The sequence below is a fragment of the Melospiza melodia genome, chromosome 20 (assembly GCF_035770615.1).
Source record: "Melospiza melodia melodia isolate bMelMel2 chromosome 20, bMelMel2.pri, whole genome shotgun sequence".
Classification (NCBI taxonomy): domain Eukaryota; kingdom Metazoa; phylum Chordata; class Aves; order Passeriformes; family Passerellidae; genus Melospiza; species Melospiza melodia.
In genome coordinates, this window is record NC_086213.1 from 2,694,951 (window position 1) to 2,717,255 (window position 22,305).

The window sequence follows — 22,305 nt, forward strand, 5'->3', positions numbered from 1 at the left end:
AGCGTGGTGTGGAGCAGCAGCAGAGCTCAGGGAGCTGGCACTCACTCAGATGGGGCTGTCCTAGGAAGGTTTAAACCTTTCTCTCAACCATCTCCATAAAGCACAGCCGGGACTGGGACAGCTGCAGTTGGGTTTGGCTCCAAAAACAAGCACAAGTGTTTAAGTGCTCGTTGTGTTCTCAGAGTAAACGTTTTAACCCCCTGGTGCTCGTTTGCAAACCCAGCAAAGCTGCTGTGGGCACTGCCTGTGAGCACTGCCTCTGATGGGCTGGAATTGCTCCTGACTGGTGAAAATGGGCTGAGGAGGGGGAGCTGGGGCTGCTGGGCTGGGAAAGTGGGACCGGGAGGAGTCACTCAGCCACATCTCCCTGCAGCCACCTGAGAGCTCAGGAATTAACTGAGTCATTACCCCAGGAAGTGTCCAAATCCCCTTCCCACGTGGAAAGAAGTGTTTGACAGGGCCAGGCAGGGCTGGGCTCACCGGGAGGAGGAACTGGACAATCTTTGAGGTCCCTTCCCATCCAAACCATTCCATGACTCCTGAGCCAGCCCCTGGGGGAGCTGAGTGATTTCTCTCCCTTCCCTTGGGTCACTGGGGATGGAGGCAGCTGTGACACAAACCTGGCAGCACTTTGCTCCTGCAGCCATGGCATGAGCCAGGTGCTGCAGGGATCATCAGGGAAAGATCCACAGCACCTCTGCAAGCTGCAGCTGAGCCCCCCTCAGCACACTCCTGCTAGGGCAGGGCTGAAAGGCCCCAGGGCAGGAATTCCACCAGAGCTGAGCCACAAAAGGTGCTGGGAGTGATTCTGAGCCCCTTTTCTGTGCACAGACCAGGAGAAGCAGACAAGGGTTGTCATGAACCTCATCTAAATGCTTTCAAACCCATTTTAAGATGCTGTGATTCCTGACAGTGCCTCAGAACTCAGGCACAGCGCTGGTTTTAAAGATTCTCCACCTCCCAGAGAAGGAGGAGGCACAGAGGGGGCAAAGGATGAGTGAGGTGAACACACAGACACAAGAGAGGACCAGGAGTTTTATTTGAACACAGTAAGGGGAGTACAGCAGCAGAACTCCTTGAGTCCATCTGGCTTCACATGGTATCAGTTGGTGGCTCGGGGTTGTTCCATCAGGAATCCATGCCCAGTTTCAGGAGGCTGAATCCATCCCTGCAGTGCCTGTTGCCACCCCAGGCTGGCTCCTGCTGCTGAGCTGCTCAGTTCTCATACTTGTGCTTGATGTGCTTCCACAGTTTCTGCATGCAAAACAAGCAGGGGAAAAAAAATCAAGATGTCTGAGGCAGCTTATAGTGGGGTTTGGATAACAGAAGCCAAAATGCAAATTATCCTACTGGGGAGGTGGGGATGGAGTCCTGTACTGGATCTGGGGGACACAGGGATACACATGGGGACTCCTGGCTTCTAATGTGGACAGGGAATAAGCTGCAGAGATTCCCCTTCCCCTGTTCTGCTCTGGATTAGTGGCCCAGAGACTGCCTTGAACTCCCACCCACCCTGGAGAGGGCAGTTCTGCTCCTGCACATAAGGGGTGCACAGAACATGGGTTGGAACAGATCTTAAAGCCCACCCAGTGCCACCCCTGCCATGGCAGGAACACCTCCCACTGTCCCAGGGTGTCCCAGCCCCAGTGTCCAGCCTGGCCTTGGGCACTGCCAGGGATCCAGGGTGGGCACCCTGTGCCAGGGCCTGCCCACCCTGCCAGGGAACAATTCCCAATATCCCACCCATCCCTGCCCTCTGGCAGTGGGAGCCATTCCCGCTTTTCCTGTCACTTCAGGTTCTTGTCTAAAATCTTTTTCTCATCTCCTGGAGCCTCTGTATGTCCTGAATGGGGCTCTGAGGTCTCCCCAAGCCTGGCTCGCTATCCCGCAGTCATTATCCCGTCACTGCTGTACTTGGGAACCTAAGGACGCCTTGACCCCCAAGGTTCACGCTGGGGACACCCAAGGCCACCAGCCCTTATCCCCCTCCTGTGCCGCGGTCAGGTGAGCCAAGCCGGGGCCTGCAGAGCACAAAGCGGTTCCCTATCCTCCTCCCGCTCCCCCTGCCTGGCACGGCCCTTGCCAGCGGCCAGAGAAGCCCAAGGACACCCCAAGCCCGGACCGCCGAGCGCCACGACAGCCGCGGAGCCCCTCGGGGGCGGCCGAGCCGCGCTGCCCCTCAGCGAGCCCTGAGGCCGAGCCGCGGGCCCGGGGCTGCCGGGGCGGGGCCCAGCGGGACCGGCCTGACCTTCAGCGCTGGGCCCGCGCCCGGGCGGCCCCGGCCGGGCCTTACCCAGCCCTTACCCCTTCGTTGAGGTGCTCGAAGAGCGCGTCCGCGCCCTGGTCGAAGGCGCGCTCGAAGAGCACCGCGCCCAGCATGATGGACAGCGCGAACGTGGAGCTGCGGCGGAACAGCGACTCGTACACCCGCCGCAGCAGCACCATCTTGCCCGCGTGCTCTGCGCCTGCGCCGCGCCGCCAGGGCTGCTGGGGGATGTAGGCGGTGCTCCGTTATTTATATGGAGTGCGCGTGCCCGTGGGGCATGCTGGGAGTTGTAGGCTGCGCTTTGTGCCGTTTGTGACCTGCGCATGCGCTGTTGCCGTAAGGTGTTGTGGGAGTTGTAGGCAGCGCTGCGCGGGCCTGGCCAGAGGTGAGTGTGGCGGGGGTACCGGGCGGCCCTGTGAGGGGTCCCGGTGAGGCTCCGCTCGTCCCGTCCCTCCCGCCTTGTCCTCAGCGGCCTCCGCTGGGCAGCCCCGGGGCTGGGGCCGGGGGGCGGCGGGGCGGGAGGGCTGAGGGGGCAGAGACACCCCGGGCCTGCCCTGCCCTGCCCTGCCCTGCCCTCCCTGCCCGGGTGTCCGGCCAAGGGTGACGGGGACAGGAAGGAGGATGCGGTCACTGCCCTCAGCTGACCCCCGGAAGGTGGGTGGGACGCGATTTGGGGTGCTTTTTGGGGTGTTTTCTGCAGTTTGGGGTTGCAAAAGGGGATTGGTGTCAGTGTTGGGGCAGTGGGAGAGGGTTATGGGGCTCATGAATCGTGGAATGGTTGGGTTGGAAGGGACCTGAAGCCCATCCAGTGCCACCCCTGCCGTGGCAGGGACACCTCCCACTGTCCCAGGCTGCTCCCAGCCCCAATGTCCAGCCTGGCCTTGGGCACTGCCAGGGATCCAGAGGCATCCTGGGCAGCCTGTGCCAGGGCCAGAGGTAAACTTGGATTGAGGAAGGCAGAACACACAGGGGCAGGACAGGGGAATCCTTACACTGAGGCTGTTTCCCCACAGGGCTGTTGCTAAACAAGTATCCATGAAATTCCAGAGCAGGCCCTCAAGTGACTGTTACTGCTCTGTTGTTTTGTCCCACCCCCTCAGAAGTAGCACAAGGTCTGGCTGCAGAGGAATTTCTCCTGATTTATTAATATTTTTTTTTCCCTCATGCAATGACTGTGGGGACATGTGGGATTTTTCTGGGTTAAGACAAGACCTCTGCTTGTTCTGGACGCCTGGAAGGTGCCTGGCACATTCCTGTGTTGTATTATCCCTTTGGAACCCCAGAATATCCTGAGCTGAAGGGACCCACAGGATCATCCAGCCCAGACCCCCAACAACCCCACCCTGTCCATCCCTGGCAGTGCTGCCCAAAGGCTCCTGGAGCTCTGGCAGCCTCGGGGCCGTGCCCATTCCCTGGGCAGCCTGGGCAGTGCCAGCACCCTCTGGGGGAAGAACCTTGCCCTGAGCTCAGCCTGAGCTGCCCTGGCCCAGCTCCAGCCGTGCCCTGGGTTCTGATCCTGGTCACCACAGAGCAGAGCTCAGAAAAACCTAATTTTTATTTTTCAAATGTAACTGCTCTGGATTATCCAACACAAATCCCTCAGCTGCCCATTAATTGCTGCCACCAGGATGGTTTGTGTGTGGTGGGATTGGTGTTGATCCCAAATCAAGCTCTGGATTCCCAGTGGAAGCTGTCCCCACCTGTGGCAGGGGCTGGGATGAGATGAGCTTTAAGGTCCCTTCCAACCCAACCATTCCATGATTCTCTGACAGCACACAGGGAATGGCTCCCAGTGCCAGAGGGCAGGGATGGATGGGATATTGGGAATTGGGAATTGTTCCCTGGCAGGGTGGGCAGGCCCTGGATCCCTGGCAGTGCCCAAGGCCAGGCTGGACACTGGGGCTGGAGCAGCCTGGGACAGTGGGAGGTGTCCCTGCCATGGCAGGGGTGGCACTGGGTGGGCTTTAATGTCCCTCCAACCCAAGCATTCCATGATTCCATGTTTCCTCTGGGTGGAATGGAAAGCAGCATCTGTGCCTCTGCCATTGGGAAGGTGCTGGCACTCTCTGCTGCCATCCCAGGTCTCCCTGCAGATCTGAGCCCGTTTAAATTGGCAGCTGAGTATCAGCGGGCTGACACTTGGATTTAATTAACTCACATCTGCCTGGCTATCCGAAGTGGCTGCAATGGCCCCGAGCCCGGGCTGTGGGACGGCACAAATTGAGGTCAGGGCCCGGCAGCAGCTCCGGGGCCGCTGTGGAGACACGGACAGCGAGGAGTCCGTGCCCCTTCCCGGCCACCTTCCTGCCTCTGCCCGGGGAAACGCCCCCAGGGGCAGAGATACAATCTGCAGCTGACGGAGCACCGAGGAGAGCTCTGGCGGCAGCCGGAGCAGGGAAATGTGGCATGGGGATGGTGCCCGGGATGTCTCAGCTAGAGTTGTCCCAAACCCCTCTCTGTCACCTTCGAGGTGCCTCACACCAGGGTGTTGCTCACCCAGCAGACACAGCACAGCATTGCTGTTACACTTTCATACAACATAAAGCCCTGGATTGCTGGAGTTTGTTTTTTTTTATAATTTTAATTTGCATTTATTCAGGAAGACTTTTAAGCTGGCACAAAGCCTGGCTGGAAGCATTTATGGCTGCGGTGGGCCCAGGTCTGAGTGCCCTGATTCAGTTGCAAATCAGGGGCTGGAGATGCTGAGTGGAAACGGCCAGGCAGAGGCAGCTCTTTGTAGAACAGCTACATTTACTTTATTCCATAATGACTGAGATGGATTTAATTAGGAGCCATCTCTGTTTTCAGCTGAATAATGCTCTTTGTTTACTGCTGGAGCCGTTTGGGGAGATGGAAATAGGCTGGTGCTGCTCAGAAGCAGCTTCTGACTCCTCTGGACTCACAGAGTGCTGGGAAGTGCTGCTGTTGCAGAGAGTTGGCATCCATGCCGTGGAATCCTTGAAAAGATGGGGATGAGTGTTGGGTGTAATCGCTGAGGGGGAAAGTCTCAGGGAGGATCTGATACCTCTCTAATTGCTTTTTACAATCCCTCCGTCCCCTGCAGTGGGAATTGCTGAGAATTTGGGAGAATTTGGGAGCAGGCAGCTGTGGGATGTGGGATCTGGAGTCTGCAGGAGCTTTCTGGTTGTTGGGGGAGGAGGGGGAAGGAGCTCCTGCAATTATTGCTGTTGGAGTGATGAAAGGGAAAGTTTGAAATACGATTTCAAAGGCTGGCTGCTGCTGGGCTTCCGCAGGCAGAATTCCCTGGGAGATCTCTGCAAACTTGTGTGGGACCACTGCAGAATCTCATTTGTTTTCCCTGTCTGCAGCATTCTCTTCTGCAGAGATGGAGTGCAGGAGCCAGCAGCTGAGACAGGGAGATTTCTGTGTCACCAGGAACTTTGGGAGACTATGGAATAGCATGTGGAACAGGGATTTTTCAGTGTTTGAAAGCTTTGTTCCCCCTGAATTCCAGCAGCTTCACCACAGTGCTGCAAACCTGCACAACTCAGGGATGCAAACCTCAAGGATGCAGAGGATGAGGGAATTTGTGGCTCCGTGCTCATTAAGCAGTGCTTGGGTTTGGATTCTTGGGCTGGAGGAGAAGATTTCAGACCTCAAGCCCTGCAGAGCTGGGTCAGGATCAGCCCAGGGCATGGGGGATTTGGGGTCCCAAGGAAGGAACCTCAAAGGGATTCCAGTTCACTTGGAATATCTGAACATTTTACCTTCAGTGTGGAGGTTTTCAATCCAATATGAAAAATCTCAGAAGGTTTTCCCATGGAATGCAGCTTTGCTTTAACTTGTGGTGTGAGGGCTCAGAGATTTGCAGGGGTTTGATTTTGAAGCAGCAGTTCCTGGGAGCAGGGGAGGGAGGGGGATGTGGTGCTGTGCTCCTGCTGGGATGGATGTCTGGCAGGAGGCTTGGCAGCCCTGCCTGAGCTGGGCACACCGGGCTCTGAGGGGTTTCCTGGTGCTCTGCTCTTCGTGCTGAGCCAGGGGAGTCAGCCAGGGGGCTGTGATTGATTCTGGAGCCATTTTATTTATGAAATCTTTATTTCTTTGCTGGTCTCTGTGCCACTTTTTAAATGCATTCAGCTGTCAAAGTGTCAAAACGTGGAGAATTGCTTTAGGAGTTTATCTCCCAGCCCATCCATCTTTGCCATTCACCAGGTACCTCTGTATCCCTCAGGAGAGAGCTCGCAGCTCCTTCAGGGTGTTTGTTGCACCTCCAGCAGGGACATCTGATGGGGACAGGTGCCTGAAGGATAAAACACAAGCTGATCTCACCTGCCCTGACAGTGGCAGGCCCAGCACAGGTGGGAACTCCAAAATTCTGTTGTGATCTTAGTGCTGTACTCAGAGCAGGCACACCTTGGTGCCCATAGGCTGGGGAGGATGAGGAGAGCAATCCATGGAAAAAAACAGGTGGACAAAATGAGCTTCACTGAGTTTCTTCCTTACCTTCCAGAGGTGGACACTGGGGAGTTTCCTTTCTCTTTTGTATCAGCTTGTGGAGGTTGTGGTCAAAGGTCCCCAGGACCTCCAGCTCCTCCTGTTTGCACCTTGGGTGCTTTGTGCTGCACCTTGGGTGCTTTGTGCTGCACCTTGGGTGCTTTGTGTGCACCTTGGGTGCTTTGTGTGCACCTTGGGTGCTTTGTGCAGCACCTTGGGTGGTTTGTGCTGCACCTTGGGTGCTTTGTGCAGCACCTTGGGTGCTTTGTGCTGCACCTTGGGAGGTTTGTGTGCACCTTGGAGGGTTTGTGCTGCACCTTGGGTGGGTTTGTGCTGCACCTTGGAGGGTTTGTGCTGCACCTTGGGTGGGTTTGTGCTGCACCTTGGAGGGTTTGTGTGCACCTTGGGTGCTTTGTGCTGCACCTTGGGAGGTTTGTGTGCACCTTGGAGGGTTTGTGTGCACCTTGGAGGGTTTGTGCTGCACCTTGGAGGGTTTGTGCTGCACCTTGGAGGGTTTGTGCTGCACCTTGGGTGCTTTGTGTTGCACCTTGGGTGCTTTGTGCTGCACCTTGGGAGGTTTGTGTGCACCTTGGAGGGTTTGTGCTGCACCTTGGAGGGTTTGTGCTGCACCTTGGGTGCTTTGTGTTGCACCTTGGAGGGTTTGTGTGCACCTTGGGTGCTTTGTGCTGCACCTTGGAGGGTTTGTGTGCACCTTGGAGGGTTTGTGTGCACCTTGGAGGGTTTGTGCTGCACCTTCCCTGCAGCCTGTGGCTCTGTTTCCTGTGCTCTGAGCTCGGGGAAGGAAATCCTTCCAGCAGAGCTGTTGTTGCTTTGGGTGACAGAGATAAATGCAGATCAGGCCTTTTCTCCCATGTACAGGCAGCAGATCCTGCCCCAGCAGGCTGTGATGGACAAGGGTACAAACTGTTGGGTCTCACCTCTTTCTCTGCCTGCCAGCCCTGAGTGATTTGAGTTCTCCTCCTTTGGAAGCAGGCACTGTAAATCCTGGATCCTCCATTCCCATGGCTGGACGCCCAGGAGCTGCCTGGTGACCCCAGGACTTGCTGATGCTGTTTTGCCAGGAGAGAGATGGGCAAAAGGTACTTCTGTGACTACTGTGACAGGTCCTTCCAGGACAACCTGCACAACAGGAAGAAACACCTCAATGGAGTGCAGCATCTGCGGGCCAAGAGAGTCTGGTACGACTTATTCCGAGGTGGGTGCTCCCAGCTTCTGCCACTGCCTGCCTGGGATGGATGGGGAGGATGAGGAAGAGAAAACAAATCAGCACTGATGGTTTAACACTCTGTGTGCCAGCAATTTGAGCATGTGATGCTGCTGGATCAGGCAGTCTCAGAGGTGAAACTCTCGTGTGTGGCTCTGACTTGTCTCAGCACACAGTTCCAGGTGTGTTGGTGCCAGCCTGAGGAGTGCAGTGGGAATGGGCTAAACTGGCTGTGAAACCATTGCCTGGGTGTCCCTCTGCTTCCTTCTGCTCCCTGACCAGTTTGGGACTGGACATGATGGGATTTTCTGTGCCAAGGATCTTTACCTGGGTTCATCCCTTGTCTCCCCAGATGCTGCTGCCATCCTGCAGGAGGAGCAAACCAAGAAACCTTGTCGGAAGTTTCTGCAAACAGGTGAGGAGTTCTGAGGTGGAAAGAAGTGCCTGGGCTCGAGCAGCTCCTTGCAGAGCCAGCCCAGGGCTGGAGGGAGGGGCTTGGGCCTGTGTCTGGCATCCAGGTGTGATGGAGCCTGGCTTTGCTTGCACAAGAACCTCCTCTGGGTGGTTCTCATGGGACTCTGGCTCTTCCCAGGATTATTAAAGTTGGAAAAGACCTTTAAGATCACCGAGTCCAAATGTCAGTACAGCACCACCATGTTCATCATTAAACCATGTCCCCAGGTGTCACATCCACAGACTTTTTTGAGCACTTCCAGGGGTGGTGACTTGGGCAGCCCATTCCAGTGCTTTACAACCCATTCTGTGAAGAAATATTTCCTAATATCCAATCTAGAGAATTTTGAATTTTGAAACTGAATTTTCAACTCTCACTATTTCATTCCAGGGCAGTGTGATTTTGGGTCCAACTGCAGATTTTCCCACATGACAGAGCAGGACCTGGAGAAGCTGAGTGCCCAGGTTCAAGGTGAGTCCTCCAACAAGGCAATGCCTGAGGGTCTCCTTGCAGGGGGAGTTGCTGCAGGGGGTGTGAGGGCTTGTGCAGGCTGTCATCCCTTGCTGCCTGCACAGAGCCAGCCAATCCCTCCTGCTTCCCAGTGCTGTGTGAGCCTGGAAGTGCTGCAGTTTGTCATATGCTCCCTGCTCTCAAGCTGCTGGCACAGACACAAACCTGGAGCTGAGCAGTGCTGCTACCACTTGGCAGCAAGAGCTTGGAGTGGCCTTCCTGAGCCCTCGGGGTTTTGTTCAGTCAGGGAATAAAAACTGTCAGCAGCAGAGGGCACTGGTACATCACATCCCCTTTAATTTATGGATTTGATTTCCCCCCACCTTGCTGCTATTACCAGGGAGCTGCTGCTGCCACCCGTGGGAAGAGCTGGTGGGAAGAGCTGTCCTGTGAAAGGGGTCCTGGATCCAGAAACAGCCTCTGCTTGGGTGGCTTTGGAGGGAAGTGAAGTGTGGGCAGAGGGTGGATGGCAGCTGCTCCCTGCTGGGAGCCTGCAGAGCACTTCTGAACTCTCTCATTCTGGGACTACCATTCTTGGAGCTGCTTTACTTTTAGGTGAAAGAGGTGGTAGCTCTGTTTTCTCCACTGGAGTCATTACTTTAGTGGGTAAAGAAAATCACAGAATCACAGACTGGGCTGGGTGGGAAGGGATCTTGGAGCTCATCTCACTCCACCCCTGTCATGGGCAGGGACACCTTCCCCTAGACCAGGTTACTGCAAGCCCCATCCAGCCTGGCCTTGGACACTGCCAGGGAGTGTGAGTGAGGTGTTGGTGAGAACTTGTGGAATGGTTGAAATCCCCACTGGAGATCATCTAACCCTCACCATGCTGCAAGCAGGGTGAACTCAAGCAGGGTGCTCAGGGCTACATCCAGTGTGTTTCACATATCTCAAAGCTGGGGACTCTGTGGGTGACCTCATCTAGTGTTTGACTAGGTTCATAAAAAAGTGTAAGTTTTAAAATATTTCAATAGAAATTCTTGATGAAAATTCCCATATTTTGGGTTGTGCCATTGTCTCAGTAGTGGGGAGCCCAGCAGTGGGTGCAGCACCCAGATGTGGCCTGACAGTGTGGAGCAGAGGAGGATTCCTTCCCCAGGCTGGTGCCCCAGTGCAGCCCAGCTTGCAGCAGCTCCTATGCTCAAGCAGGGTGCTCAGGGCTACATCCAGTGTGTTTCAAATATCTCAAAGCTGGAGACTCTGTGGGTGACCTGATCCAGAGTTTGACTAGATTTATAATAAAAATGTGGAATTTTTTTAGTATTTAAATGAAATTCCTGATGAAAATTCCCATATTTTGGGTTGTGCCATTGTCTCAGTAGTGGGTACAGCACCCAGATCTGGTCTGGCAGTGTGGAGCAGAGGAGGATTCCTTCCCCAGCCTGGTGTCCCAGTGCAGCCCAGCTTGCAGCAGCTCCCGTGCCCACACCCTCTCTGCAGCCAGCTGTTGTTTTGCCTGGAGTCTGGCAGAGCCAGGCTGAGGTGCTGGAAGTGTGGGATGTGACAGGGGGTGTGTGTGGGGCAGAGCCTCTCCTGGCCCTCCCAGGGACCCCGATTAGGGAAGGAGAGCTCAGGGGGAGGCAGGCAGGCACACAGAGCTATTCCAGGTTGTGCTGAGTCAGGCAGAGCCCCCGAGGTGACTCTGACTCAATCTCTGAGCGCTGCTGGCAGTCAATAAAGCCACGGTGGGGAGGGAGTGCTCCAGCCCTTCCCACAGCCACCTTCCAGCCAGAGCCTGTGCCTGACCCCCTCTGCTGGGCTCCCCAGGGTGCACAGAGTGGCAGCACAGGCACCTCTGGCATTTCCAGGTGCTGGCTGCTCTGCAGGAGCAGTGGGAGCTCTCTGGAGCGGAGCAGGGAGGGCTGGCAGCTCCTCGGCGCTCGGGCAGCTTTCCTTGCCAATTACACTTGTTATTGAGTATTGACTTGTGTCAAATGGGTCGGTGTGAGTGCAGGATTGGCTGCTGAGAGCCAATTCCAGGGAGATTACTGGGAAACCTTGCATTTGTGCTCCTGAGTCAAACATTTCATTTACCAATTAGCCCTGAAGGAGCGATGGCCAGGGGACAGGGGGTGCTTGGTTGAAGAGTTCAGTCCTGCTCACCTCTCTCATGGTGAGGTTTCCTCCATCACACAGCTCTGATCAGACAGTTTGGAGGGATTTGGGGTAGGGAAAGGCTCAGCAGGATTTGGTGGAGGAGAGGGACAGCCTGTAACAGACAGGATGGAAGGAGCAGACGCTGTCATGAGGACATCCCAGCACTCCTCCAGCTGCCAAAGCACCCTTGTCTCAGGTGCTGGGTGAGGAGGGCAGAGTTGAGGGCAAGCCTGTAGTGGCAGGGTGTGTAATTCACACAGGATCCTCCATCAGTAATATCCCACATGCATTCCCACTCAGGATCTCTGAGCCATGAGCCAGCAGGATTGGAGCAATTTGGACCAGGCTGCCTCTCACTGACCCAGCTGGGAGATTTTGGCAGCTTTGGAGCCAAAGGTTATCAAGGATTTGAGATGAGCTGAGAGGCTGGAAGCTCCAGAGCTTTCCCAAGCCTGGGGGGACCATGCTGGGGGTGGCCAGGCTGGTGGGGGATGCTTTCCTGGTGGGCCCACAGTGCTGCTTAACCCCCTTTCCTCAGCTCTGGTGCAGGCAAAGCCTTGTCTGACTTTTTTTTAACCCATCTAAACCGTGATGACACTTTTTTTATCATGTAAATATTGAACCTGTCCCTGAGTCCCTGGGAGTATTTGGCATTGGTAGCTCTGTGTCCGTGAACTCACCTTGATAATGAAGTATTTTTATCACAGCCAAAGGAAACGTGACATTATCCTTAACATTTGGCCCTTTTAATGCTGGGAGTTCACCCTGTAGTTTGTGTAAGTTTTGTGGGTTAAGTAGGAAAATTTCTGGATGATTCCATGTTCTAGAACAGCTTGGAGCCTGGCCTACTTTGGCATCAGCATCTCTGCACCCTGTAGAATATCCTCATCAAGAAGCAACAGTTTACACCTTCAGCAGGGAGGGAGCTCATATTCCCAGCTGTTCCCCCATCAAAGCATTAGCCTTCTGCATCTGCTGCATCATTCATCAGCCAGACACTTGTAGGCTGTCATTTTAAGTACAGTCATGTCAGGAAAAGTCACTGTCAAATTGCCATCTCCTTGCTCAGAGTTATTGGCTCCCCGCTAATCCGTGTCCCTGGTGCAGGCAGGATCGACCTGCCTGGGCTCTGGTGGCTCTAACCAGAGGAGGGCACAGCTGGGGAGGGTTTGCAGGGTGTCCATGAGGTTGCAGGGGTCTGAGGGCCCTGCTGGGGTGGCTGGAGTTCACTGGTTTAACTGGGCAGGGAGCAGGAGTGCTCACCCTGGACTGCAGGGCTGTCACTGGTTTGGCTGCTCTGATTGCAGGGGCTCAGCCTGCTCTGGTGCTGGTCTTGTGCTCTGGAGGAGCTGGGCTTCCACATCATCCACCAGGGAGGCAGCTGAGGGATTTCATGTGCATCTCTTTGCTGGTGGGAACTGAGGGATTCCCTGTGCATTGCCTTGCTGGGTGACCCCCAGCAGATATTGGCAGGTTCCATCTCACACAGCAGTGCCTTTGTCGAGAATAAAACCCATGAGGAGAGAAGATAAATGTGGACCCTGCTCTGGCATCATTAGAGGCACTTCACAACTGCAGATGCTCTTTCAATTGGCTGTAATCAGACTTGAAGCAAACACCACAGTGAGGAGGAGGAGGAAGGGGGAAGCACCTTCACATCTGCCCAGCTGCACAGGCATGTGTGTGGAGCAAGGGCTGGTAAAGACCTTCCAGAGCTGCTTCTTGGAATAGCTGTTGGCATTCAGGGAGTATTTCCAGTTTCAGGGTGCATTTGGTGGTCCCTGGATGGGATGTGTGTGCTCCTGAGGGACATGGACATCATCAAGGTGGGCAGAGCTGGAGAGCTGCCTGTCCCTGCTGCCACATTTCTGAGCCTGAGGTTTGGGCTGCTCTGGAGCAGCAGCTCTGGAGCTGTGAGAGCAGGGAGACAGCTGGATGTCTTTCTGATGTGGATATCTGGGGCCTTATTTGGGGCAGTGCAAATCCAGAGTGGATCCACAGCATCCAGTGAACTTTTCTGGCTGGGACCATGAGTTGTGGCTACTCCATTCCTGCTGTGGTACCTTGGAGCTCCCTGCTCTGAACAGAGAAGCTTGGACTGTTCATGCTCTGTTCTCTGTTGGGGCTGGGAGCTGGATGAAGAGGAAATCACAGTGGTACAGAGAGGTGGGAGAGATTCTCCATGATTTTCTTCCCTGCCCCATTGAAGCTTCTCACAGACACTCCTTGTCTGTCCCCTTGCTGAGGTGGGACGTGCTCAGGAGGTGGAAGAACATGGAACAAAGGGAAATAAGGTGCTCAAGGTTGCCAGATGAGTCTAACCATGAGTGTGAACATTGCCCAGCTCTCCAGGCTGAGCTTCTTGCCTGTCCATCTCCCCACCTGGCCAGCTGGTTGAGCTGACCCCAGGTAGCTCTGATCCCTGGGAACAGCTGTGGGAGACTGGGACATTGCTGTCCCCAACCTCCTCAGTGGGCTCAGAGCAGCAGCCAGACCCCAGCAGGCTTTCTGTGGTGGCACTGGGCACATTGTCACCCCAGCCAGCAGCAGCAGCTGAAAAGGCTGGATGACAAATTATCCATCTGGCTGCTCATTGTGTAGCACATCCCTGCCATCCTGATTTAGTATTCAACAGGCAGATGAATAATTGGTTGCCACCAGTAGGATGAAGTGATCCTTCACTCTGCCCAAGCACTATTAATTTCACACTCTGTCTGCAAAGGTACAATATTTTCCTTAAAGCATGTGACAGGGGGTGGGTGGGTGTGGAGCAGGCTCCTGAGGGGCATGGCTGCAGGTGCCTTGATCCCTAAATGGGATCAGGGGTCCCCCAGAGGGAGGGATGAGCAGGGCTAAGGGAATGACATGCAGCTGCCTCTGTTTTCTTTTCATTGTCACCACTATTTGGGTTTCTGAGTTCCCTGCTCTGTTAGGTGGGAAGTTCCCACTAGGCTGGGATCACTGGGAGTGTGTCCTCACCCTGATGTGCTGGCAGGAGTGTGGCTGTGTCAGGACTCCTGCCAGCCCTGTCCAGCAGCAGCTCCCTCCTGCAGCTGGGGACACTGGGGAGCTTTGCTAACTGGGCAGCTGTGGGTTTGTGCCACGCTGGCTCTGTGCCCTCCTGCCCAGAGGGTGCCTGTGGCCATCTGCCCACACAGCCCTTCCAGAGTGATTGGAGGGGTTGAAATCTTGATTCAGTAAACAGCAGAGGTTTCCTACTGGTTTCCTTCCTCAGTCCTACCCACCATGAGAAATAGAACAAGGAGTAATGGGTTCAAACTGAAAGAGGGGACATTTAGGTTAGGTATAGGGTGGAGTCAATGATCTCTCTTGAACCTGATTGATTCTGCAATTCTGTGATTTATGGAAGAAATCCTTCCCTCTGATGGAATGAGGGTGCCCAGAGAAGCTGTGGCTGCCCCTGGATCCCTGGCAGTGCCCAAGGCCAGGTTGGACAGGGCTGGGAGCAGTCTGGGACAGTGGGAGGTGTCCCTGACTGTGGCAGGGGTGGGACAGGATGAGCTTTGAGATGACTTCCAACCAAACCATTCAGTAGTTCTAAATACAAGAACTTGTCCCCTGGTTCTCTCTGCCCTGGTTCTGCCCCTGGGCTGGTGACAGCTCTGCCTGGGCTGAGCAGGGGCTGGGGACACATCAGGCAGGGAGCTCCTTAAGCAGCCCTGACAGCAGCTCTGGGATCTCTCTGCTGCCTGGAACTGTTCACACTCCCCGGGCTGCCAAGGCTGCATCGATCCCGACACTGTCCCTGTCATTTCCACCTAACAGGGCAGGGGTGGCAACGTTGCTGCTGCCACTTGGAGGGACACAGCTCTGGAAACAGCTCAGGGCCAGCCAAGGCTGTTCCAGGAAAGGATGAGGGTGATCTGCCCCGGGGGGAGATGTCAGACTCCCCTCAGTGCCCAAACTGCCACCGTGCTGGTTTGGCTCTTGTCCCCTGCTCTGCCTGGCTGCAGCTGTCACCAGGCATCAGATGGCAGGAGGGCACAGGAGGAGGAGGAGGGGCTGCCCAGGCATGGTGCACACTCTCCACCCTGTGAAACTGCAGGGTAATGAGCAGCAGGTTTAATGGAGTGAAAGGACAGGGGTCTGGTGGCCCTTTCTGTCATGGCCCTCCCTCTGATCCAGCCCTCTCTGATCTCAATCTTTCTCTCAAGCAGGAGAGAAGAGGCTGAAGGAGCTGCAGAGGGAGGGAGCAGATATCCCACCGGGCACCATCGAGGACTGGCTGGACAAGAGAGCCCAGAGGCTGAGTGCAGCTCAGAGCAGCAGGTACTGGGTGCTGGGTTATCCAGGTGTGGATGCAAGGGGGATCCCACAGGAGGGCTGGGATAGAGGAGGGTGCAGGGCATCAGAGCTCCCAGCACCCCCTGGCAGCACTCATGGGGGGCCTGTGTGTGGGTGCAGCCCTGCCTGCCCCACCAGGGATGCCTGCACAGGGGACACTTTGGGAACAAGGCACAGCAGAGAGCTGCCCTTGCTCTGTGCAGGGCTCACAGACACACCTGGAAGGACAGAGCTGCTGCTGTGCTGGCTCATTACTGCCCAGGGTTCAGTGTCAGGAGCCTGCTTTCATCTGTTGACAGCTCCCCCATGCCCTGCCTGGCAGGGAGGGTGGAATTGGCTCCTCCTCACAGGATCCATTCAGAGTGGGGCACTGCTGTTTCCTCGCTCACCTGACTGTGCCGCAGGCTTAATGGGATGACATTTGGGCACGTGCCAAATCTCTCTTCTGTTCTTTCTCTGTTTGTTCCCGTCCTCTCCGTGTTTGGACTGGGCAGGAGCTTCCTCCTGGTGCTTGTCTGAGCTTGTTGCTCTGGGATTGTTCTGTCCCTCAGCTCGGCTGCCCTTGGCCTTGCAGAGGTGCCCACATTCCTGTCCCCTGCACTTCACTTGCCCCATTTTGTTTGTCCTGCCTGTGAATCCCTGGAATATGGGATAGATCAGCTCTTATAGAACATAGCCATCACTATTCCCAGAGGAATTTCCAGACCTTTAAAACTACTTGGTCACACCCAGAGGAATGTTCAGACCTTCAGAACTTGGTCTGTGCTGCCCCCATAGATGCACAAAACAAATTTCCAGGATTGTTGCTCTTTTTCCAGCCTCCCTCTCCCTGCAGGCTCAGAAACCATCTGCTACAGAATTAAACACCAACTATTGGAACTTCCCTTCCTCTCTCCAGCCTTGCCAACGCCTCTCCCAATCATCTTTGTGCTCCCCTTGTGCCCTTCAGCCCCACATTTCATGGGATTGATTTTTACTGATTTCCAAAGGTGATGGTAGAGAATGGATTTCCATTAGAAAAGGATCCAAAGCCTCAAAGCTTCTGAGATGCCACAAGTTCCATGAGTGTGAAAAAGGGTGGGTAGAGGAGAGGGATCCCATTAACACCTTCAGAAAGGAAATATTCCTGACCTTGCTGGCCGCTGGAGAATCCCTGTGGGACAGCCATTGAAAATGCTCCAGCTGTAGGTAAACCTTTGATAGAGCACTTGTAACTCATGAGACCCCAGGGAATTGAGTACCCAGGCAGCATCCTGCCTATTGATCAGTCCTGCTGCTCAGGAAATGCTCATTAGGTGATGGCTCAGCCTTGCAGCATTCCCTGTGCTCCACATCCACCGTGTGCCTGAGCCACAGTGCTGAGGGGAGTGACACCAGATATCCCTGCCCAGAGGGGCTGGTGTGTGTCCTCATGGTCCTGCCTCATCCTGGGCCCTGGAGAATCCCCCCTGAGGGGGTAAAACCTTGAGCCAAGTGACTTTGCTCTGTGTTAGCTGCCTGGAAAACGCTCCTGGAAAACTATTCCTGTAGCTGGCTCTGGGCCACGGCCCCGCAGGGAGAGGAGGGTGCTGCTTCTCCCCGGGGTTATGTAAAGGAGTTTGATTAGATTTCTTCTGGCATAACAATTAAAAAGATTCATCAGGATCGGAGGTAGAGGCCTGAGAGGCTGCAAGGTTGCTGTCAGGGCTTGTGTGAGAGAACAAATGAGCTTCCTGCACTTGGGAATTAATGGAAAAGGTAGGTTTCCCATGAATTTAAACGTGCCCCGGTCAAACTGGAGGCAAGGGACAGATGGTTCTTGCTCTCCTGCATTCTTCATCCCAGTGTGGTGTTTGCAGCAGCCTCGAGCAGTAAAGCTGAGGAGAGGGGCAGGGACAGAGTGATTCCCAGGCTGTGGGGTGAGGGAGAAGCCTCTTCCCTCTGGAGGGTCCTCTGGTGCACACACCCCGCTGCTTTGGCAGCTCCTCCGTTTCCGAGGGGTCCTTGTCCTTTGGGAAGTGCACAGCTGGCTTGGGATTTGGGCTGCTTGGAAAGAAACATCTGCTGGGTTTGTTTGTTCTCCCAGCTCAGCTGTGTGAGGAGTGGGGATGGAGGGGCTGGGAGCAGCCCTGCTCCCTGCACCTGGCAGCTGTGCCTGCTGAGCCCCTCTCAGGGGGCTCTGCTGCTGCCCCCAGCCCAGACCCCTCACCTCAGTGATCCCACCTCAGTTTTCACTGGCACACACTGTGTTAGGCTGCCTGGATATGCTGGGAATGGTCACAAACTGTTCTGGTGCTGGATTTGGGATAGGGAGGGTGAATGAACCCGTTTGGTGATAACCAAACCCCTCCTCTGCTGGCCCCTTCTCTTTGGGGGCTACTGGAGGGGGCACAGGGAAGCCCAGCCCCAGCCTGGCCTTGGTGTCAGACAGACACACTGCTTCTCATCTCATCCCTCTCCATCTCCCCTCACAGTGCTCTTCTGGAGAAACCAGCACCGTTCCAGTACCCTCTGGGCTGGCCACCAGTGCAGGAGCTGCCCCCATCCCTGCAGGCCCCCCCGCCCGGGGGGTGGCCAGTGCCCCCCAACCTGCAGTGGGGCTGAGGCACCCCAGAGCCTGCCTGGGGCTGCCTCTGGGAAAGGGACAGGATTATTTATACACGTTTTTATTTCAATAAACCCTCCTCCTGCCCGTTGCAGCCTCCGTGTGTCGTGTTCGTGTTCCTGCTGGCCCGGCAGCCTCCCGTGGGCTGAGCCACTCCCCTGGCTCTGGAACTGGGATCTGTGCTCAGCACAGCTCCAGCCCTGCACAGGGGCTGTCTGTGGTCCCCTGGAGCTGGCATTCCCCAGTTCCTGGTGGGATCCATCCCCTCACATCACTGCTGGCTCTGTGCTGGGCTCTGTGATCCAGGCTGGAGATTGCCCAGTTCCTGGTGGGATCCATCCCCTCACATCACTGCTGGCTCTGTGCTGGGCTCTGTGATCCAGGCTGGAGATTGCCCAGTTCCTGGTGGGATCCATCCCCTCACATCACTGCTGGCTCTGTGCTGGGCTCTGTGATCCAGGCTGGAGCAGGACCCAGGCTTTTAGAGCTGATGTTTCGTTTCCTCGGTGGTTGGTGCCGTGTTTGTCCCTGATAAATTCAGGGTGGGACCTGCCTGGGTCCAGGTGCTGGAGCTCCCAATGGAGAGCCTGGGGAGCTTCCCTCAGCCCTGCTGCTGCTGTGCTGGAGGTGAGGGGCAAGGAGGGAAAATATCCCAAGGTTTCTCCTCAGTGAGTTTGATTCATCTCTCCTTGCTGGTAAAGCGTGGGGTGAGGGAGGCCCTTGGCTGTCTCAGGAAGGGAGCAGGGTGCTACAGCTCCAGGGCAAGGGGGGATCCTGTCCAGCAGCATCCCAGGAGGCAGCTCTGGCAGCAGGTTTGTCCAGGAGGGCTGTGCCCACTGCCAGAGCATTCCAGGTTTGGCTGGGCAGGGAGGTGGTGGGTCCAGATTCATGAAGAGCACGGGCAGGAGCCAGCTGTCTGTGGCCAAATCCTGCCTGGATCGCTCCAGCAGGGCAGGGATGTGATGGCAAATTGTCACAGGAGCGTCAGCCCCGTGCTGGGACGTGGCTCTGACAGGAGCAGGGACTGGATGTGACAGCAGCCTGGAAACAGCCTTGGCTGCAGCCTGGATGAGTTTAGGTCCAACTAGAGAATGTTTTCATCCTTGCAGGCAGGAGCCCTGGGCTTGCTGGAGAGCAGGAGCACAGGGATTGGGCTCGGAGGATGCAGCCCTGTGTCCTGTCCTCACTTCCCCCTGCAGGACAGGTGGATTAGTGAGGGCACCCAGGTGGCTCCTCTTTGGGAATGGGTGGGAGTCCCTGGAGCAATGGAACCCTGGCCCCCAAGGAAATGGGAAGTAGGGACCCCCTAGGGGCTGTGGGATGCTCCAGAGTGGGATCTGGGCCTGCTCTCTCCAAGCTTGGATGTGCATCCCTGTGCTCCAGCCTGGCACAGAGGAACAGTCCTGGGGAATGCTGAGGGGCTCCACTGACTGGGGGGGACAGTGGCTGCTCAGCTGGTGGCAGCCAGGACACACTCCTGAACACCTTCTGAGGCCACCAGCACCAGCAGATCAAGGAACTCCCACTCCAGTCCTTTCCATGGATTTTTTCCCCAGTCAACATCCAAATCCTTCCCCGTTCCTCGTGTTGATGGGAGCTGTGCTTTGATCAGCCCCAGGCCTGTCCCTGCTCCGTGTGCTCCAGTCCTGGTGGGATTTCCAGCTGATCCAGGAGGGCTTGTTTTACCCAACACTTCCAAACTTCAGGGCTCCCCAGATCCAGCTTAAATTAGATAGAGTTCTCTGAGGGCAAGCTCTGGAACCCAACTGTAAATGAAAATTCCAGTGTAAAACACGACAGCCACAGCTTTTCCTTGCTCCCAAGGTGGTGAGCTGCTCTGGAAGCAGGAATTCCCAATAAAGGCTGAAAGGCAAGAGCAGGAGCATTCCCTGCTGAGCTCCAGCCTGTCCAGGGGAGGTGAGAGGGGCTGCCAGGGGGGATTCATTAAAGTTGGGCTTTTCCCACAAAAACTGCAGGAATGTAGGCCGACAATCTGAGCCTGGCATCACCCGCAGGATGTCGTGGATTCATGAGCTCCTAACTCTCAGAGGGGAGGAGGCTGGGAATTGCAGGGTGTGTGTTACAGCAGTGGCAGAAGGTGACAAAGCCATGGATCACCGGGGTGGGACACAGCCACTGTGGGCACATCCATGGGAAAAGGCTGCAGGAGGAGGACCCCAAAGCAGGACTGTGGCTCCTTCCCACAGGGATGGCTGGAACCCGATCCCAAGGGATGCTGCAGGGATGGACTCACTGTCCCCAGGGTGGGGGTGAGGAGCTGCTGCCCAATAGTGAAGCCCGAGCCAAAGTGCCTTTGCTGGAGCAAGAGCTGGAGTAATTTATCGGGAAGCTTTTAGGGAAATGAGCGGCTGCTGGGCCCCTGCCAAGCGTGGCCCCGCTGGGCTCTGCCCGTGTCCTCTGGCAGCTCTTGCTGGGAGAGGGCAGCTGGAGTGGGAATGGGGACAGCATGTGGGCTGGGGTGGGGACAGGACAGAAGGATTGGAGTGGGGTAGAGATGGGGTCAAGGATGGGGATTAGGGGAGGGGAGAGGGGCAGGGATGGAAATAAGCGAGGGAATGGGGATGGGACAGATGGGACAGGGATGGGAAGCAGTCAGGGAGGAGGATGAGACAGGGATGGTGATAGAGATGGGATGAGGATGGGACAGCAGTGGGAATGGGGAGAGGGGAAAGGGACAGGGAGAGGAATGTAAATAAGGATGGGAGTGTGACTGAGGATGGCGTTGGGGATGGAGACAGAGACTGGGACAAGGACAGGGATGGGAATGGGACTGAGACAGGGATAGAGCTGAGCACATCCCACACTTCTTGCAGCACAAGAGAGAGAAACAACCATTACCAACTTCTTCCCTTCCTATCCCAAACACTTCCCAGAGCTATGGAATCGCTGCCCTGGCAAACCCCGCTGGGGTTGCCGCCACTTTTGCTCCGTTGTCCCCATGTCCTCGGAACCCATGCAGGGTCCTGCTCCCTCCCACCTCCCCTCTCCCGCAGCAGCCCCCACCTCCCGGCACATTCCCTTTGTTTGTGCTTTTCTCGCGGTCCCTTAATTGAATTATCCCGGAGCATCTCTGTTGCAGCAGCCGCAGTGATCCGTGGTCGCCTCTGCGGCAGAGCAGGGACGCAGCTGGGACCCTGCTCCGGGATCCCCCTGCCCCGAGATCCTGCCTGCCCCGAGATCCTGCCTGCCCCGAGATACCCCTGCCCTGGGATCCCCCTGCTCCGGGATCCCCCTGCTCCGGGATCCCCCTGCTCTGGGATCCCCCTGCTCCGGGATCCCCCTGCTCCAGGATCCTGCCTGCTCCGGGATCCTGCCTGCCTCGGGATCCCCCTGCTCCTGGATCCTGCCTGCTCTGGGATCCTCCTGCTCCGGGATCCCCCTGCCCCGGGATCCCCCTGCCCCGAGATCCTGCCTGCTCCTGGATCCTGCCTGCCCCGAGATCCTGCCTGCTCCGGGATCCCCCTGCTCTGGGATCCCCCTGCTCCGGGATCCCCCTGCTCTGGGATCCCCCTGCTCCGGGATCCCCCTGCTCCGGGATCCCGTCTGCTCCGGGATCCCCCTGCTCCGGGATCCCCCTGCTCCGGGATCCCCCTGCTCCGGGATCCCCCTGCTCCAGGATCCCACCTGCTCCTGGATCCCGGGATCCTGCCTGCTCCAGGATCGGGAGCTGCCATTCCAAACCTGCCCCAAGAAATCCGTTCCGCCGATTCCCATTAAAATTAATTGAGCAGCTTTGAAACGCTGAGCTTGGGGGATGGCGTTATTCCTTTTATCTAATTTTTTCTTTTACATTATTGTATTTTCTGGCAAATTAAATTGTCCTCTTTTATTTTTTTCTTCTTCTTCTTTTATGTTTATTCACAGTGTCTATAATAGACCTGGTTAAAAATAAATATATATATATATACACACATGTCTCTGAGGTCACGTGGCTCCTTTGGAAATGCCAGTCCATAAAAAATCCAAACTTTCTGCAGGAGATGGATGAAATTTCATTACTGATGCGGAGCCTCCCGCACTTTGCGAGGCAGCCGGACTGATTTCATTGCCGTGGAGCACTTCCCATTTCCATTTCTCATTTGGACGTTCGCTTCAATTTGTTTGATAAATTAGAGAAGATCAAAAAAAGGCCCCACCCAAACCCCAAATCAGTAAAACGCCACCAGTTCCTCCTGGCATCCCAAAGATGGGATGTTTCCCCCCCGTGGTGCTGCAGGGTGGCAATTGCCATGCTGGTGCAGGGAAATGAGTTTTCCCCATGGGAGCGCCGGGGAGGTGAAGGTGGGGATGTCCCAGCCCCAGAGTCCTGGGATGGGCTCCTCCTGCCCCGTTCCCGGTGGGAAGTGCCCCATGGTAGGGGAGCAGCAGCCTTGCCCGATTCTCTCCCG

The 22,305-nt window shown here is 56.0% G+C and overlaps 2 protein-coding genes across 5 annotated transcripts; one reads left to right on the top strand and one right to left on the bottom strand.

Moving 5' to 3' along the window:
• Positions 1 to 1,017: 1,017 nt before the first annotated feature.
• On the bottom strand, positions 1,018 to 2,483 carry LOC134427403 (cytochrome b-c1 complex subunit 9). Its single transcript, XM_063173213.1, has 2 exons — positions 2,305 to 2,483; positions 1,018 to 1,254 (listed from the first exon to the last, which is right to left on the bottom strand). The coding sequence occupies exons 1-2, from the start codon at positions 2,443 to 2,445 to the stop codon at positions 1,216 to 1,218; spliced, it is 180 nt and encodes a 59-aa protein (XP_063029283.1). The 5' UTR covers positions 2,446 to 2,483; the 3' UTR covers positions 1,018 to 1,215.
• A 92-nt stretch (positions 2,484 to 2,575) lies between these two features.
• On the top strand, positions 2,576 to 17,990 carry ZMAT5 (zinc finger matrin-type 5). 4 transcript variants are annotated; one of them, XM_063173190.1, is made up of 6 exons: positions 2,576 to 2,651; positions 7,712 to 7,937; positions 8,299 to 8,361; positions 8,791 to 8,871; positions 15,186 to 15,297; positions 17,766 to 17,990. In XM_063173190.1, the coding sequence occupies exons 2-6, from the start codon at positions 7,811 to 7,813 to the stop codon at positions 17,893 to 17,895; spliced, it is 513 nt and encodes a 170-aa protein (XP_063029260.1). In that variant the 5' UTR covers positions 2,576 to 2,651; positions 7,712 to 7,810; the 3' UTR covers positions 17,896 to 17,990. The 4 variants fall into 4 exon arrangements, with proteins under 4 accessions (XP_063029260.1, XP_063029259.1, XP_063029258.1 ...); XM_063173189.1 differs by having other exon boundaries at positions 2,581 to 2,651; positions 7,715 to 7,937; XM_063173188.1 differs by lacking the exon at positions 2,576 to 2,651 and adding an exon at positions 2,789 to 2,920 and having other exon boundaries at positions 7,715 to 7,937.
• Positions 17,991 to 22,305: the final 4,315 nt, after the last annotated feature.

Bases quoted from the DNA above. Each gene is read 5' to 3' on its own strand.
- LOC134427403 (XM_063173213.1), bottom strand. From the start codon at position 2,445: ATGGTGCTGCTGCGGCGGGTGTACGAGTCGCTGTTCCGCCGCAGCTCC. The intron at 1,255-2,304 runs GTAAGGGCTGGG...TTTTGCATGCAG, and splicing joins TCGAGCACCTCAACGAAGGG to AAACTGTGGAAGCACATCAA.
- ZMAT5 (XM_063173190.1), top strand. From the start codon at position 7,811: ATGGGCAAAAGGTACTTCTGTGACTACTGTGACAGGTCCTTCCAGGAC. The intron at 8,362-8,790 runs GTGAGGAGTTCT...ATTTCATTCCAG, and splicing joins TCGGAAGTTTCTGCAAACAG to GGCAGTGTGATTTTGGGTCC. The intron at 8,872-15,185 runs GTGAGTCCTCCA...TCTCTCAAGCAG, and splicing joins GCTGAGTGCCCAGGTTCAAG to GAGAGAAGAGGCTGAAGGAG.